Raw genomic sequence first — 18,762 nt, forward strand, 5'->3', positions numbered from 1 at the left:
GAGATTGATGGACTGACAATCTTGTCAGTAAGGGCTGGAGAAAGATAATCCTTTGGATTGTCGATAATAAAAGCTGGAGAAGAGGAATTGGGGCGGGGGGGTAGGGGTGTGCTAAGGTTTTTGGATCGCTGGCTGCAGGGATTTTTGGAGGCTCAGTCAGTCACACGAGTAAATCAGCAGGTTCACAGCAACAGAGGCAAAGCAAGTAAAAAATAAAAATAAAGGGAGAGAGGAACAGGAAAACACCAACCAGGCTAACTGCTCTGCTCTGCTCTTTTCAGAATATTGCTGTGGGATCTTCACAGTATTCAGGGAGGTGCAGCCAGGCTATCAATTCAGAGGGACTGCTAATTGAGGTGCTGGAAGGTTGCTCCTAACCACCATCAAGAAGCACTTGTTAGAAGGTGTAATGGTTTGGATATGGAGTCGCTGGTACGGAATCAGGTGCTTCGGGTACCTATCTCATTTACCAGCATAGCCCACTATGCCTTGGCAATTCAAGTCCCCATCCAGACACTCCTTAAATGCTGTGGGAGTACATAGGTCGACGATGGGTTGAATTGAATGGAAAGTGCACCAGGTTTTGGTGAAACGTGAAGACCTGACATTTGGCAAAAGTAGAAAGCAATTCACAGGTTTTATGGTGCATTGGAGTAATGACTCGCTGGAAAGAAATAGATCCTGTGGTTGCCACTGGATTGGTGAGACACTGGTTCACAAGGTTCAGGGTGCTACATCCAGTGTTCATTTATCACTGGAGGTTTGTACATCAATACGTTGAATTGGTGACTGCCCATGAACCCTGGCTCAAAAAGGGGCTTTGGGCCCTTTATATATGGTATGGGTGATTCAAACAGCCGTTCGAGGATCGCCGCTGAAGCTGCAGCAAAATTGAGGGGAGCTAGTTGCGTTAAATTGGGTCAAGTTTATTGTCGTATGCACAGGTGAGATACTTGTTCAATGCAGCAGCTTCACAGGCACATAGACCTAGACAACACACAAAAACATAAAATATACACAAACTACTCAGAAAATTTTGCAAGGGTAAAAAGAAGACTGTGGAATAAAGGACATCAGTGCAAAACACAATTAGAAAACTAGTCTATTGCCGTGCACGATGGTCTGGTGTGTTACGTTGCTGAAGTAGGGCTGGGGGTGTGCGGGTTGTGTCAGGAGTCTGGAACCAGAAGCTATCAACCTGGAAATTATTTCATCCCGCACGGCACTTCATTAGCACTTTCTAACTCGTTTCTCTTCAAGACAGCAAGGGATTACCATCCAGCATCAGAGATCTCCAAAACATCAACGCATACAAAGATGCACTGACTCCAAAAGCATCTCTATCTTGACTAGCACGCCCACCACCATCATAGTGCTGAGTGATGCTCTATCTAGACCTTTTCAGCGGATTACATCCAGATCCAGATCCGGAACTGTAGGAAAGCAGCTATTCCTGATGGTGGCTGGTGGCTGGTGGCGTGATCTCAGGCTACTGTACCCCCTGCCCGAAGGTAACAACAAAAAGGGGGCATGGGCTGGATGGTGAGGATTCTTGTTGATTAATCCAGGCAACACCTCATGTAGATGCTTTTGAGGCTGTGGAAGACTCTGCCTGTGATGGTCCAGGCTGAATCCAACACTCTGCAGCCTCTTATGATCCTGTGCCTTGGCATTGCCATACCAGTAAACAAGGCAACCAGTCAGGATACTTTCTACAGTGTAAACACAAGGAACCGCAGATGCCGTTTTACAATAAATGACACTGGAATAACTCAGTGGGTCACACAGCCTCTCTGGAGAACATTGATAAGCACCATTTTGGGTCAGGACCCTTCTTTAGTCTGAAGGCAGCAATCCTGGAGAACATGGGCAATGGAAGTTTTGGATCAGGACATTTCTCAATATGATGAAGGGTCCTGATCCGAAATGTCCACTAACCACATTCTCCAGAGCTGCTGCCTGAGCCGTTGAGTTACTCCAGCACTTTGTAATTGCTACAGAGCATCTGCAAAGTTTGTCAGAGTATTTGGTGATATTAGCGTTTAGATTTAGTTTAGAGAGATACAAACCGGAAACTGACCCTTCGGCCCACCGAGTCCGCGCCGACCAACGGTTCCCACGCACCACAATGTCCTACACACAATTTATAATCGTTATCGAAGCCAATTAACCTACAAACCCGCACGTCTTGGAGTGTGGGGGGAAACCGGAGCACCCAGGGAGAGCCAACGCAGTCACGGGGAGAACGTACAAACTCCATACAGATGGCACACATAGTCAGGATTGAACCCGGTCTCTGGCACTGTAAGGCAGCAACTCCACTGGTGCTCCACTATTGCAAGATATGACAGATCTGCTTAAACTTGTCAGAAGGTAGAGGCGCCGGCACTGATCCGAATGTAGAACAGGATGCTGGCCTTGACTGTGTCTCAGGCAGGCTTATCCTGCAACCGCACCTGCCGCTGCATGCTGTCTCCTGTGTAATACCTGTACAATGGATTTCCGGCACCATTGCCTCTTCCTTTATATGTATTTTTAGACCGGTCCAGGCTGTGCTCAGAGACCCTGTAATGCAAAAAGTTCCATTTCCCCACCACTGACACTCCTCACTCTGGTGAGCATAAAAATTCATTACCGGAAGGCTGTTATCTGCCAAGCATCTTTCCAAACATCGATAGTATCTACTGTTAGCGCCAGACACCTGAAGAACAGATAACAGGTTTATCCATAATCCTTCAGGGAAGGAGAAAATGTGGTTTCAGCAAGATTGTGATACAGAATCTGAGTGGCTTCAGCCAATGTCATCATCTTAATGACTTCCTCACCTCCAGCGGATTGTACGAGAACATTCAAACGCTACTGAGTCCATATCATGGACCTACATCAGGAAAACAACATCAGGGAGAGAGTTAAAAAAATAACCTGTGATTGTTGAGTCCTCATTTATCACGTAATGAACATAGAGGTCATTGACAGCATTGACACAGGCCCTTCGACCCAACTCATCCATGCTGATCAAGCTGTATCTGAGCTAATCCCATTTGCCTGCATTTGGCCCATATCCCTCTAAATACTTCCTATTCGTGCACTAGTCCAATTGTTGTTTGGAGATTGTGATTATACCTGCATCTACTACTTCCTCTGACAGCCCATTGTATTTTCCCCAACACCCTCTGTGTGACAAAGTCACCCATTAGGTTCCCCTTAAGTCTTTCCTCTCTCACCTTAAACGTATGCCTTCAAGTTTTAAACTCTCCTACGCTGAAATAAAAAAATCGCCATCTTATTAATACCCAGCATGGTTTAATAAACCTCGATAAGGTCACTTCTCAGCCTCCTTGGTGAACAGTCCCAGTTTATCAAATATCTCCCTTTATCTCCTGCCCTTGAATTCTGTCAACATCTTTTTCTGCACCCTCTCTACCTTAATCACAACCTTCTCACAGTAGGATGATTGTATAACACAATGTTATGGTCTTTCTAAGGTTGTCCTTCCTGAAGGCCACCCCTGAATTACCCAGGCGTATCCCAGTGCCTGGCTCCCAAGGGCAGGGATCTTCCTTGGTGCTTAGTTCATTCACTCCTCAGGTTCGATGCAGAGTGAGCAGAGCTGGGTGGTGGGATGGATCCCCAGAGAGTGGCACTGATGTACACGCATTGTGTTTGCTCCCTGAAACTGGCAGAATAGGGATGGTATCAGGAAATCAGGGTCTGGATGTAAGATCGGAAACTTGATGGTAGCATGTGGAAGTAAAATGTGCATCTGGATGGTGGGTTTATATCTGAAGTTGAGGTCATGGTGGGTGTATAACTGAGGTCAGGTTTGTGGTACGGTTTTGTATCCGAGGTCAATCTGAGGTTGGTATTTGATGCTGGATTGATATAAGAAGTTGGTATCTGGGAACTGGGATTGGTATCAGTAGTTGGGATATTTTGGTGCATTGGTATCTGGGATTGGCATATGGTGCTAGGTTGATATAAACAGTTGGTATCTGGGTATTGGGATTGGTACCTGGGGCTAGTGGTACCTGAGCCTTAAAGCACAAGGCATTGGGGGTTCAGTATTGATGTGGATAGAGAACTAGCTGGCAAACAGGAAGCAAAGAGTAGGAGTAAACGGGTCCTTTTCGTAAACGGGAGTAAACGGGTCCTTTTCACAATGGCAGGCAGTGACTAGTGGGGTACCGCAAGGCTCAGTGCTGGGACCCCAGCTATTTACAATATATATTAATGATCTGGATGAGGGAATTGAAGGCAATATCTCCAGGTTTGCGGATGACACTAAGCTGGGGGGCAGGGTTAGCTGTGAGGAGGATGCTAGGAGACTGCAAGGTGACCTGGATAGGCTGGGTGAGTGGGCAAATGTTTGGCAGATGCAGTATAATGTGGATAAATGTGAGGTTATCCATTTTGGTGGCAAAAACGGGAAAGCAGACTATTATCTAAATGGTGGCCGATTGGGAAAGGGGGAGATGCAGCGAGACCTGGGTGTCATGGTACACCAGTCATTGAAGGTAGGCATGCAGGTGCAGCAGGCAGTAAAGAAAGCGAATGGTATGTTAGCTTTCAGTGCAAAAGGATTTGAGTATAGGAGTAGGGAGGTTCTACTGCAGTTGTACAGGGTCTTGGTGAGACCACACCTGGAGTATTGCATACAGTTTTGGTCTCCAAATCTGAGGAAGGACATTATTGCCATAGAGGGAGTGCAGAGACGGTTCACCAAACTGATTCCTGGGATGTCAGGACTGTCTTATGAAGAAAGACTGGATAGACTTGGTTTATACTCTCTAGAATTTAGGAGATTGAGAGGGGATCTTATAGAAACTTACAAAATTCTTAAGGGGTTGGACAGGCTAGATGCAGGAAGATTGCTCCCGATGTTAGGGAAGTCCAGGACAAGGTGTCACAGCTTAAGGATAAGGGGGAAATCCTTTAAAACCGAGATGAGAAGAACTTTTTTCACACAGAGAGTGGTGAATCTCTGGAACTCTCTGCCACAGAGGGTAGTTGAGGCCAGTTCATTGGCTATATTTAAGAGGGAGTTAGATGCGGCCCTTGTGGCTAAGGGGATCAGAGGGTATGGAGAGAAGGCAGGTACAGGATACTGAGTTGGATGATCAGCCATGATCATATTGAATGGCGGTGCAGGCTCGAAGGGCCGAATGGCCTACTCCTGCACCTAATTTCTATGTTCTATGTTTCTAGTATTTGTAAACTGGCATTGGTTTCTGGGGTTGATATATTGTGCTGGGCTGGTGTTTGGGGTTGGGATTTGCTACTGGGATGGAATCTGGGTTCTGGGTGAGTACCTGCGGTTGGTATCTGGGTTCTGAGGATGGTTCCAGGGGTTGTTATTTGGTGATGGGTTGGTATCTGGGGTTGGTACATGATGCTGGGATGGTGCAAGGGTTTGGTAACTTGGTTTGGGGGTTAGTATCTGGGGTCTTGGTCCTGGGATTAGTATCTGGGGTTAGTATCTAGATGAGGACCTGGCTTGGGGGTTGTGGGGGGGGGGGGGGGGGGGGGGGGGGGGGGGTGGTGGGGGGTGTGGGGGGGGGGGGGGTGGGGGTTTTGGGGGTGTGGGGGGGGGGGGGGGGGTGGAGGGGCCAAGAACAAATGTGGACAAGAGAGGACTATAATGAGTACTTTGTAACTTTGTCGGTGCCCTATACGTGGTGACTCTTTGCATACCTTGTGTATGGTATGCAAAACAAAGAATTTCCCTGTGGCGTTTCACATGAATGGATGAATGAATGAATACGTTTATTGGCCAAGTATTCACATACAAGGAATTTGCATTGGTGCTCTGCCCACAAGTGACAACATGACATACAGTGACAGTAAGGAATGACACATAAAAGATTATTGATTAAACATGTGAATACCAGAGCAAAAGGAGGCTACAGATTTTCGGTTATTGAGTAGAGCTACTACTACTGTGGCAGCTTTGACAGTCCGGAGTTGCCTTCCTGAGGGAAGTGACTCAAAGAGTTTGTGGCCAGGATGAGAGGGGTCAGAGATGATCTTACCCGCTCGCTTACTGGCCCTTGCAGTGTACAGTTTGTCAATGGAGGGAAGGTTGCAGCCAATAACCTTCTCAGCTGATCAGCCGATTCGCTGCAGCCTCCGGATGTCGTGCTTGGTGGCTGAGCCAAATCAGAGTCTCTATGATGACCATGTAGAATTGGACCATCATTGCCTGTGGCAGATTGTGCTTCCTCAGCTGGCGCGGGAAGTACATCCTCTGTTGTGCCTTTTTGACCGTGGAGTCGATGGTGGCCCCTCATTTCAGGTCCTTTAAGATGATGGTTCTCAGGAACTTAAAAGACCCCACAGATGTGACTGTGGGGTTGTTTATGCTGGGTGGGGTGAGGGCAGGGGGAGATCTTCTAATGTCTATAATGACATGTGATAATAAAGTATTAATCAAGGGTTCTGGGGTTGGTTCCAGGGGTTGTTCTTTGGTGACAGGTTGGTATCTACAAGCTGAGATGAAACGCTGGCTGGGTTTGTTGGAGTCCTGCACCCACTGCCCTTCACAGACATGTCGAAGAGCTCCATCAAACCCACTGTGCTGCAGCTAACAAAGACGCAGGGAATTACCCTAAAGAGGAGGCTCACATCCCAGTTTCTGTGGAGCCATCGGAAGTACTTCACCTACATGGGGCACCCTGTCCCCGTATTCCTCTGCCGGTTACCACGCGGCAGCGGGTGAATGGTGGCGGTGACAGAATCCACGCTTGCTGAGTGAGTCGATGACTGACTCACCCACCGCTCCACCTTGCCTTCTTCTCTTGACTGTCAGTTGAACAAAGCTTTGGTTAGAGGAGGCCTGGCTGATGTCTCTCACTGCTTGTGCAGTGATGGATCAGTTGGGTGGCAGAGCGCTGATTGATTGAAGTCTCTGTCAGTTGCCCTTTGCAGGTCATTAGCTGTCTCTGACAAACACATCTGCAGGCATTCAATCAGCCTGCAGAGCACAACAAGTGCAGAGAGCAGGAGAAGCTAATTTGCTTCAACAAACCTGTGCCGTGGGTCAGAACACTCGCCCACTGACCCTGTCCATGCATCCCTCTGCATCCAGAAACGCAGTGGTGTCCACACCCTGCGTACAACTTCAACGTTGTGGCCTAGGGCACTGCAAACCCACACTGGCTGCATTTGCCCTGATTTTAAAATCAAATGTTTACTTTAGCATTTCTTCCTGTAACATGGTCATCAGGGTTGAGCGTCAGGATAGGCGCAGCGGTAGAGTTGATACTTTACAGCGCCAGAGACCGCGGTTCGATCCTGACTACAGGTGTTTGTCTGTGTGGAGTTTGTATGTTCTTCCCATGACCAGCGTGGGTTTTCTCCAGGATCTCCGGTTTTCTCCCACACTCCAAAGACGTACAGGTTTGTAGGTTCATTGGCTTGGTATAATTGTAAATTGTCCCTAGTGGGTGTAGGATAGTGTTGGTGTGTGGGGATCACTGGTCAGCGCGGACTCGGTGGGCGAAAGGGCCTGTTTCCGTGCTGCATCTCTAAACTAAACTAAACTAAACATAGAACAAATGTTGCTGGTCACCATGTTGGTGTTGTTGCTCGTAGAGCTGCTGTCTCACAACTCCTGCAACCTAAGTATGTTTCCGACCTTCAGTCCTTTCTGCCTGGAGTTTGCACGTTCTCTCCATGAGTGCATGGGTTTCCTCTGGGTGCTCCAGTTTCCTCCCATGTCCCAGAGCTGTGTGGGTAGGTAGTTTAATTGATTACTGTAAATAGCCCCTTGTGTGTAGGTGAGTAGCAAAACCTGGGGAGAGTTGATGGGAATGTGAGTGGAACAGGTTACAGGGAAATTAGGGAGGATGGGATGGTATTGCTGTGTGAGCTGCCAGAGACTCAATGGGCTGAATGGCCTCCTGTGTCTTCTGAGGAGCATACGTGTTCATTCAATGTCATTCAACATTGAACAGAAGTCCAGGTATCCTTCACTAACAGACATGAAATTATTTTGCTTTTTTACAGTAATCTGCCATGTTTTTTAGCCATGGTATCTATCCATTCAAATGTCATTCAAATTACTCGATTTTGCTGAATTTGGGCTTTTGCCTCGCTGTAGAGAGATATCATCCCATAATTTGAGTTTACTAGTTCAGTCCTAATACCACGGTGCTCCAAAACTCTTCTAGCAGACCTGTTGTGGCCAAATCAATCTTCCTCATTCAGACTTTAAGGACTCATTGCAGCATAGACAAGCCCAGCTCATGCTGGACAGCAGCACTCAGGGATGGAAACAAAAGATGCTGGAAAAACTCAGCAGGTCGGACAGCACCTGTGGAAAGAGAAACCCTTCTGAACTGCTGATTGTTTCTCTCTACACAGGTGCTGCTTGACCTGCTCAGTTTCTGTTTTAGATTTCAAAGAGGTGATGTATGTGTCCTTTCAAGCTTTACTGCTTTACTGATGTCAAACCATGCTTTAGCGGTGATGGATGTGTCCATTCAAGTCTAATGATATCCATGACAAGGCCTGTGTCTCTCTGTGGTTCCCAGATAACTTCACCCCATCGACCTTTGACTGAGAATTCTTCTCTAGTTCCTTTCCAGTCTATTCTATGTCTGTTGCATCTTTCAGTTTGAAACCTTCGCCTTCAGGTCTGCATTATACTTTTATTTTACATTTACTTTCAGGATCGATGACAAGCATTTATTGCCCATTCCTGGCAGTCTCAACCCCGTTTGATGAAAAGCTACCAATGTGAAACATTAATTCAGTTTGTCCTTCCACAGATGCTGCCTGACTTGCTGAGTGTTTGCAGAGTTTCATATATCCAGCACCCCTGCAGTAAGTTTGCTTTGGAATCCACAGGTCCCGGGACATGAGGAGACACGTACGACTGGAAGGACCACCTTACCTCCCATCAGGAACAGTAAGCCAGCCACGTACTGCATCAGGCCCCGATCCCAACAGCAGCCAAGGATCCCGATTATCCAGCCAAAGAGGATGATGGCAACGGCCATTCCCATGAATCCGGCTGTCATCCGGCGGAGATCTGTGGAGGGAGGGAGAGAGAGAAGGCAAGGCTCAGTAAGCTTCATGGGGAACTGTCCTTGCTCCCAGTGCTGCCGTCTGTTGTCCTAAAAGATCTGCTTGGATAATTATTCTGTTTGGCGTAGAGAGTCATAGAGTGTCACAGTGCAGAAACAGACCCTTCGGCCCACCATGTCCATGCTGGCCTCTGTACTTATCTATGCAGCCCCATTTACCAGCATTTAGTCCATAGCCTATACTCCTGCAAGTTTAATATTGTAAGGTCCTAAAAGAATAAAGAAGTTTTGCAGAAGGCTGAAACATTCCCGGCCTTACCTTCCAATATCACAGTTGAACAACTGATTCAGGCGCAAACTCAAGTCACTTGAAATTGTAGAACTCAGCGTCAAATCCACAATGAGTTTTGCATGTTTCCCCTCTTTTTGTAGTTAGGTTTATTGTCACTCTGATAACGGGGGAGGTGCGGGACAGAAAGGTCAGCATGGGAATGGGAAGGGGGGTTAAAATTGTTAGTGACAGGGGAATGCAGTGGGACTTGGCAAGCGCTGGAGTGCAAGCGCTCAGCGAAATGGAAAGTAAGTCGGCAAGGATTGGTTTGGGTGGGAAAGGATGAGTAAACCAAGGAGTTGCAGAGGGAGCGGTCTCTGGGGAAGGCAGAAAGGGGCGGGGATGGAAAGATGTAACTGATGGTGGGATCACATTGGGAGGTGATGGAAATGTCCAACACATCATCCTCCCAGGATGCTCAGGTTTCACAGGGTGCTCAGGTTTAAGATTAAATAGATTTCTGAGTGGGCCATGGGGGGCATGAAAAGTCATTTCTGGGTCTGAGTTTCTTGTGTCAGAAGCTGACATTCTAGAAGCTGAGGCAATCCCCGCCCCGCGACCAAAAGTGGAGGATCTCCCTCGGTACTAAGATGTCAGCCAGTGCAACCTCTCCCATGGCTCAGGAGGGGCTGGGACGTGCATTCCATGCCTGCTCCCAGCTGAATATATTATTCCAGCTTTAGCAGTCTGAGGATCTGGCATCCGGCATCCAGAACCTTCACCGGGACAGAGGGGGGCTCACCATCCCGAACAGCCAGGCATGCGGAGGGAGGTCAGGGTCATCCGACAGTCCGACACGAAGGCAGGAGTGTTACTGACTCGGCCAAGCTGACACTAGTTCCTGCAACATTCTTCAGAGTGGAATCATACTCTCAGAAGTACCTGAGGTGTGAACATTATATTCCAATACCCACGGACGACTTGCTGTGTGACTTGATTAGTACGGGTGTTAGAGGTTATGGGGAGAAGGCAGGAGAATGGGGCTAGGAGTGTTGAGATAGATCAGCCATGATTGAATGGAGTAGTAGACTCGATGGGCCGAATGGCCTAATTCTATTCCTATCACTTATGACATGATGATCTTATGCAGAAACTCTGTACGTTGTGTCATGGTGTGGCATTAAACAGGGCCCGTTTCTGTCCTTGCAAACATATAGCAAGGAAACAGGCCATTTGGCCCACTAAATCCATGCTGACAAGTATGCACCCATTTTCCCAATATTGTTCACCCCATATTCCCATCATATTCCACCACTCACCCATGCACTGGGGGCAGTTTACAGAATTGATGCTATGCCACACAGTGTTCCAGTTGGCTATCATCTCTTAGCTAGACACAAGGGACTGCAGATGCTGGAATCCTGAAACAAACCCCCGGAGAAAGTCAGCGGGTCAAGAAGCATCTGGGGTGGGAAATGGGCCATAGTCGTTTCAGGTTGAGTTATTTCCTCTTCAGATGCGAGATGCCTAATCTGAGGAAAGACATTCTTGCCATTGAGGGAGTACAGAGAAGGTTCACCAGACTGATTCCTGGGATGTCAGGACTTTCATATGAAGAAAGACTGGATAGACTCGGCTTGTACTCGATAGAATTTAGAGGATTGAGGGGGGATTTTATAGTAACTTACAAAATTCTTAAGGGGTTGGACAGGCTAGATGCAGGAAGATTGTTCCCGATGTTGGGGAAGACCAGAACAAGGGGTCACAGTTTAAGGATAAGGGGGAAATCTTTTAGGACCGAGATAAGAAAAACATTTTTCACACAGAGAGTGGTGGATCTGTGGAATTCTCTGCCACAGAAGGTAGTTGAGGCCACGGTTCATTGGCTATATTTAAGAGGGTGTTAGATGTGGCCCTTGTGGCTAAAGGTATCAGGGGGTATGGAGAGAAGGCAGGTACAGGATACCGAGTTGGATGATCAGCCATGATCATATTGAATGGCGGTGCATGCTCGAAGGGCCGAATGGCCTACTCCTGCACCTATTTTCTATGTTTCTATGTCTTCCACCATCTCTTAATGTCAGTGTCAGTCTGGCTGCCCCTCGCTGCTTATCATTGGCACAACTTGCTATGCAAAAGGCGCCATGCAAATGCAAGCTGCCATTTGTTTGCTTGCTTCATCTGTCAACAACCTTCCAATCTCAGTCAGCACTGCAGCTGAGCTCAAATCTGTCCTCCCTAAAGCCTCTCGGGTTCATGTTGTTTGTGTACCTCTCGCTGCCTCATCATTTCTCACGTAAAAACATAAAAGTGTTCAAGGAATGAATGGAACGGTACACTTCTCCCCTGAGTATAATCCAGCACTGCTTAATTAGGGCCTTGACATTAATTAAATGCTGAATATAAAATGAGAAATTAAATGAAGTATCTTGCTGACAGTATTATTACATTTATGAAACTAAGTGAAGCCAAGCAGATAGATTTGCAATAAAGACATATCTACGGGAAACCAACTGGAAGCTATGAGCATTAGGTAACGTTTATGTTATTCGACTGGTTGTTGAGTTCAAATCCTTCTGAGACAGTTTGAGCATTTCAATTCGTCTTAACACAAAATTAACTGCAAACGATAAAATCCTGTTCTCAATAAAACTGGGTATGAGCTGGGTTGTAACATCCATATGGTGCAAATGGGAAAGGAAATCAATGGCTTGCGGCCAGCCTGCCTCCAGTCTCACACTGTGGCTGGCCCTTGACCATGCTTTGAAGGGAAAGGTCCTTGTCAGATGCTCCGTGACAGATGACTCTCTGATTTACGGACTGTGCCCAGGGACACATTCGGGGATGGACGTCAGATGCTGTTGGAAGGTCATCACCTCGGTGAAAGACGCTCTTTGGTCTGACCGAAATTTGTTGACCTCCCAGCGGAGCGAGATGTCCGTCAGGGAATGTTGTCGACTGGCCTGCTCCAGACTGCAGGAGTACGTGCTGAGGGATGCACTGAAGCTCGGTGCAGCCAACGCAAGGCTCTGTGGGGGAGGCCAACACTCCAGGGTCTTTCCGTTGCTGCATGTAAAGGGGCAGGGTGTGGTGGGGGCGGGGAGGGGCAGGAGGATAGGATTGAGAGGGAAATATAGATCAGCCATGGCGGAGTAGACTTGATGGGCCCAATTCTGCTCCTAGAACTTATGAACTTATGAACAGGGCCAGGAGGAAGAAGACACCCATCGCTCGTTCTGACATTGCCTGTCACACGCTCAGACACGGAGTAAATGCGTCTGCAGTGGGGTTTTGATTGGAGATCTGCTCATGCTGATTTGTGGTGGATGTACGTCAGATGCCAACTACCCAGGGACAATAACCCACACAGTTTGCTCAGACTGAAGGAAGCACCACATAGACAAGGGGTTATAGATGTACTGGGCCAATTGTGTGGAACTTGGAAGGAGTCCAGCTTCAACTGATGAGAAAACAATTCTTCACACAGAAGTTGGTGAATCTTTGGAAATTCTTTGCCCAGGGGTGGTGTGATGGATCAGTCGTTGAACACAGTCAAGACAAAATCAATACTGTTTAGACTGTAAGTGAGTCAGGGGAAATCGGGTTTAGTTTACTTTAGAGATGCGGCACAGAAACGGGCCCTTCTGCCCATCGACTCTGTGCCGACCAGCAATCTCCATACACTAATACTATCCCACACACACTGGGGACAATTTACAATTTTTCCCGAAGCTAATTAACCTACAAACCTGTACGTCTTTGGAGTGCGGGAGGAAACTTGAGCACCCGGAGAAATCCCACGCGGTCTCGATGAGAATGTACAAACTCCATACAGACAGTATCCACAGCAATACCCATAGATTGAACCCGGGTCTCTGGCACCGTAAAGCAGCAACTCCATTGCTGTGGCACCGTGTCGCCACTTAGTGAGGGAAAGCGGTGCAGAGGGATCGGGTCTGCCAAGATCTTGTTAAATAGTGCAGCAGCTACTGTAGATCCATTGACGACCTCCTCAGCATTCTATGGCAATTGCTGTCAATGGTGTAAATGCCAGGAAAGGCGAATGGGAGTGGTTAGGCTCTGTCTCACAGGTGACGATAGCTCTTATTCCCTAGGTCAGCCCAGAGATGAATGTTGTTCCATTTCTTGCGGCATGGACGGCTTCATTTCCTGACTGTCAATGCGATTCAGGCATTCTTCACTGGATGCATGAAGCCCCCAGCCTTTACTGAACCCTGCAGGTGTGGACAGCATCCTCCACACCTGCGTGTGTATATACACACACTGAACTTTTTTCCTCTTCACTCGTTTATTATATGGTTTACAGCGTACTATATTTACATATTCTGTTCTGCTGCTGCAAGTAAGAATTTCATTGTTCTATCTGGGACATATGACAATAAAACACTGTTGATGCTGAGAGTGCTCCCCCCCCTTCCCTTTCACCACTCTACCACCCCCTATCAATCAGCAGCTCTCATCAGGCGTCCCACACAGCTCACAGATTTGGAGGACTTAACGGACAGTAACAAACACCTCTCCCATCTACGATGCAAAGCGTCTTTTAAAGGGCGTGTGACGTACCCTGAATGCTCGTCTCCCATATTACAATATAGATTGGTATTGGTGTTGGCTTATTATTGTCACTTGTACCAAGATATGGTGCCTGCAAGCAGATCATACCCATAAGTACAAGCATGCCATACAAGTGATGCAGGAAGTGCAAAATATGGTGTTACAACTACAGAGAAAGTTCAGATTAAAAAGTGCAAGGGCAGCAACAAGGTAGATTGGAGGATGAGCAATACATCCTTAAATTGAGGGAGATCTGTACAGAAGTCTAATAACAGCAGGGAATATTTAGGATGCTAGCATGGTTTCATTGTACACGCTTTTCGTTTATTAGACAGGCTTTTGATGAGAGTGAGGAGCTAGGAGGATATCCTAGAGTGGATATCCCTTTATCCCCAACCTCCCGCCTTCAATCAATGTAGGCAGTGTGGATACAACAAAGGGCTTTAGATTCTGGAAGATGGGAATGGAGGAGGAGAAAAAATCTGGGTAACTATGGTTGGGAGGAAGTGGAAAGATGGGCAGTGTGAGTGAAACTGGGAGCATCAGAAGGAGAGAGAAAAGAACAAAGGAAATGCTGGTTACCTGAAACGGAGAAATTCTACATTCATACCATTGATATGAGGACTATCTGGGCGTAATATGAGGTATTGATCTTCAAAATGGCCATTGACTCTCTCACTCAGACACCTTCATCTCTCCCAGATGAATAGTGGAGATGGCTCTAAGGGGTGAATGGTCTGCTCCAGTTCTAATCTTCTACGTCCATTTTATTCTCTTTAAATGGCTATTGACTGTTTTCACTCAGACACCTTCATCTCCAAGGCTCTACTGATTATAAGTCACACGCCAGGCTAAAAAAGTGCTTACCCAGAGAGAAAGTTCAGGACATTTGTACGGACTTATTGCATGCCCTCAGGCCGCAGACTGACATCACACCTATTGTCCCATTGATCAAGCGCAGTTTGATTTCTTTATTATCTGATTATTCCTCTGCTCGACATGCAATATTCAGCTGACAAGCGGCATAAAGGAGTTGGCATGGGAGGCAGGAGATTGAATCTGGGGAAGCGGCTGGTGTCAGGTACACAGTGGAATTAAATTTTTGATGTTGTAAATCACTGGGGAAGGTGAATGTTCTCAAGGACGTCATTTTTGCAGTGTCATTTATTCTGAGCCTGGCCGTGTTCAAGTTCCATCTCACACGAGACAGGGCAGAGTCAGATCGACCCAAGGCAAGTCTTCGGATAAGGAGTTGGGCAGATAATGAGTTGTGGAAACTGCAATTAAAGACAGCCGCAGAATGCTTGCTCATCCAAAACATGGTCACTCAGGCCTTCAGGCCACTTCTGACAGTCGGTTAGGTCAAGGAGGTGGCTCTAGAAATCGTGAACACATTGGTGATTATTTTCCAATGTTCTATAGATTCAGGATCAGTTCCTGTGGATTGTTGGGTAGCTAATGTTATCCACTTTTCAAGAAAGGAGTGAGACAGAAAATGGGGAATTATAGACCAGTTAGCCTGACATCAATGGTGGGGAAGGTGCTGGAGTCAATTATTAAAGAAGTAATAACGGTGCATTTGGATAGCAGTAAAAGGACTGGACCAAATCAGCATGGATGTATGTAGGGGAAATTCTGCTTAACTAATCTTCTGGAATTTTTTGAGGATGTGACAAGTAAAATGGACGAAGGAGAGCCAGTGGATATAGTGTATCGGGACTTTCAGAAAGCCTTTGGTAGAGTCCCGCACAGGAGGTTAGTGAGCAAAATTAGAGCACAAGGTATTGGGGGTAGGATATTGACATGGATGGAGAACTGGTTAGCAGACAGGAAACAAAGAGTAGGAATAAACGTGTCCCTGTGAGAACTTTCTCAGAGTTGGGAAAAGAAAGAACATTTGTTAATTTTAGGTGGGGATGAATTGACAGGACGTATGGAATATCTCTTATAGGATGAGACCAAAGGGTTAATTTGGAAGTTAGAAGGTTTCTAGCCAATTTGGTCTCATTTTTCAGGGATGTTCCCTAAGTCCTATCCATCTCTACCTTTTCTCGTACTGAAATCGAACATGTTTTTTTTAACGACCCTGTGTGCAAAATGTTTCTATAACTATGGGTGCTGACTGACTTGCCGAGTTTTCCCAGCAATTTTGTCCTTATTACAGGGATTTAGCATTTACATTTGCAGATGAGTAATGCTATAGCTCGAAGGACATTTCTTATGTTGCATTTCAAACTGCCAGTTTAAAAACAAAACGAAAATCTGTTATTTTTGAAAATTCCTCCTGAAATTCAGAAGGAGGGCGGGGATGGATGTGTCAAAATAACATGGGAAACCCTGGCTCATTTCTTTATCCTTGGGCACTCTTCACCAATCCTAAAGGAGAGATCTTGCAAGGTCAGGCAAAGTTCACCCCAAAGTTGCAGTTAATGCATATTTAGTTATTTGCATATAACCACGTTCCCACATCCAAGAGATCATTCTGTATGATAAATATTCAGTACTGATGACTGCACATGGAAATTATGTGGATATGACACCCTGCAACTGATGTTCATTAAATTTTCAGAGTGGATAAACTGAAGATTTTAATTCATAATTCACGATGCGGGGGCCACTAGCAAGAAAGGATTTATGGTTCACCGATAATTATGCTTGTGAAGGTGATGTGAGATGTGAAAGATGCCAGTCCTTTTGATGAATGTAGCTTCACACTGCTTCCAGTGAGGGGTTCCAGGACTTAGACCCAGCAATGAAAAGAGAGTAGTGTGATTGTGAATATTGCCGTGGACATTCATTCATTCACAGTGGGCAGACTGGTGAGGATGAGACCCAAGTAGGTTAATTCTCCCATGTTGGTTCCTTCATTCCTTGCTGCAGACCCAGTCTGGCAGTTGTGTTCTTCAGGACACGGCCAGTTTGGTCGGTGCTGGTGTGATCAAACCAACCTTGGTGATTGGTATCGAAGTCTCCTATCCAGACTACATACCCAACCCTTGCGACTCCCAAGCGATAGACAACGGGGCGGCATGGTGGCGCAACGGTAGAGTTGCGGCTTTACAGCGCAGGAGACCCAGGTTTGATCCTGATCCTGTCTGTACAGGGGTTTGCATGTTCTCCTCACTGGTTTTCCCCAGGTGTTCCGATTTCTTCCCACTCTCCAAAGACATGTGAGTTTGTAGGGTAATTGGCTTTGGTAAGTTGTAAAATTATCCCCAGTGTGTGTAGGTCAGTGTACAGGCCGATCGCTGGTCGGCGCGGACCGGGTGGGCTGAAGGATCTGTTTCCGCGCTGTATCCCTGAAGTAAAGTCTAAAGAACATCTGAGTCTTCAGCAGACGGATGGTGTAGGTGGGAGTTAGTTGGGGCTTGCTTCCCCCTTTGACTCAATATCACAAGACTTAATTGGGATTCAAGTCAACATTTTAAATTCCAAGGACTACTCTCTCCCACTCTGCCGCCACCACTGGTGTGACTGAATTTACCTAATGCCCCTGTCCCACTTAGGAAACTTGAACGGAAACCTCGGGAGACTGCGCCCAACCCAAGGTTTCCGTGCGGTTCCCGGAGGTTCCCGGAGGTTTTTGTCAGTCTCCCTACCTGCTTCCACTACCCCAACCACCTGCAACCTCGGCAACCTCCGGCAACCACTGCAATTGGCAACCACCTGCAACCTTTTAAACCGCACGGAAACTAGGTCTCTCCCACAAAGTCTCCAGAGGTTTCTGTTCAGTGTTTCCTAAGTGGGACCTAAGGATTATGATGGAGAGTCTCGCACATTGTACAATTGTGCCAGGCTATTGCTTGACTAGAACAGTTCTCCCAGGTTACACACCAGTCCTCTAGCACTGGGGAGGAGGACTTCTCACAATCTCCTGTGCTTGCAGCACCGTGAATCTGGTCAACACTGGTGGTATATCAGGTAAACGCACAGTGTCTTGAGCCCAGAGTAGGGGAATCAAGAACTAGAGGACACAATTTTCAGGTGAGGGTGGGGGAGAAGATTTAATAGGAACCAGAGGGGTAACATTTTTACACAAAGGGTGGTGTGTGTAAGGAACAAGCTGCCAGAGGAGGAAGTTGAGGCAGATACTACTGCGACATGTAAGAAACATTTGGACAGGTACATGGATAGGATAGATTTAGAGGGATATGGGCCAGGTGGGGACAGTTTCGATGGGACATGTTGGTTGGTGTGGAGAAGTTGGGCCGAAGGGCCTGTTTCCACACTGTATGACTCTAAGCCTCTATTGGGCTGAGGGAGGAGCCGAGAATCATCGACTTTGGAAGTCCCATTGTCACCAAACGCCTCAAACCTTTTCTTTCCCCCGGGGTTGGATTGTGCGACAAATGACAAAGTTGAGCTTGTGTAATCCAACGTTTGACCCTTTGCAATCATTGCCTTAGTTTTGGGGAAGTTCCTCAAAAGAATTGGGAACCTCTAAATGGAACTAGGAGATATCCAAACATAAATACCGATGCGAAAAAATAGGACTGAAGATACATCGTAAAGAGGATAATGGCCCTGTCCCACTTCGGAAACCTGAACGGAAACCCCTGGAGACTTTGCGCCCCACCCAAGGTTTCCGTGCGGTTCCAGGAGGTTTTTGTCAGTCTCCCTAATGGTCGAAAGTGGTTTCCGCTTCTTCTATGTTCCGGCGATTATTTTTAAAAATTCAAAACCGGCCGCGACTAAAAATAGGTTGCCGTTTTAAAAATCGGTAATTTTTTAGTCTAAGCCGGTTGCGATGCTCGTTGAAGGTGGTTGCCGGAGGTTGCACGTAGTGGAAGGGCATTAGAGTGGAGCAAGTGTTACTGGACCGGGGGTGTGAGTGAGCGCAAGGGCGATCGTGAACTGTGAAGACACGTACAGTATGGCCAGCAGATCCTA

General features: G+C 46.9%; 1 protein-coding gene across 1 annotated transcript in view; it reads right to left on the bottom strand.

Moving 5' to 3' along the window:
• Nucleotides 1–18,762, bottom strand: part of tmem178bb (transmembrane protein 178Bb) — a 241,499-nt gene that overhangs the window by 14,846 nt on the left and 207,891 nt on the right. The window contains exon 3 of the mRNA XM_055650372.1: nt 8,894–9,031. Within this exon, the coding sequence (XP_055506347.1) occupies nt 8,894–9,031 (138 nt within the window). The remainder of the gene's footprint in view (nt 1–8,893; nt 9,032–18,762) is intronic.

Source organism: Leucoraja erinacea, chromosome 19 (assembly GCF_028641065.1).
Source record: "Leucoraja erinacea ecotype New England chromosome 19, Leri_hhj_1, whole genome shotgun sequence".
NCBI classification, from domain to species: Eukaryota; Metazoa; Chordata; class Chondrichthyes; order Rajiformes; family Rajidae; genus Leucoraja; species Leucoraja erinaceus.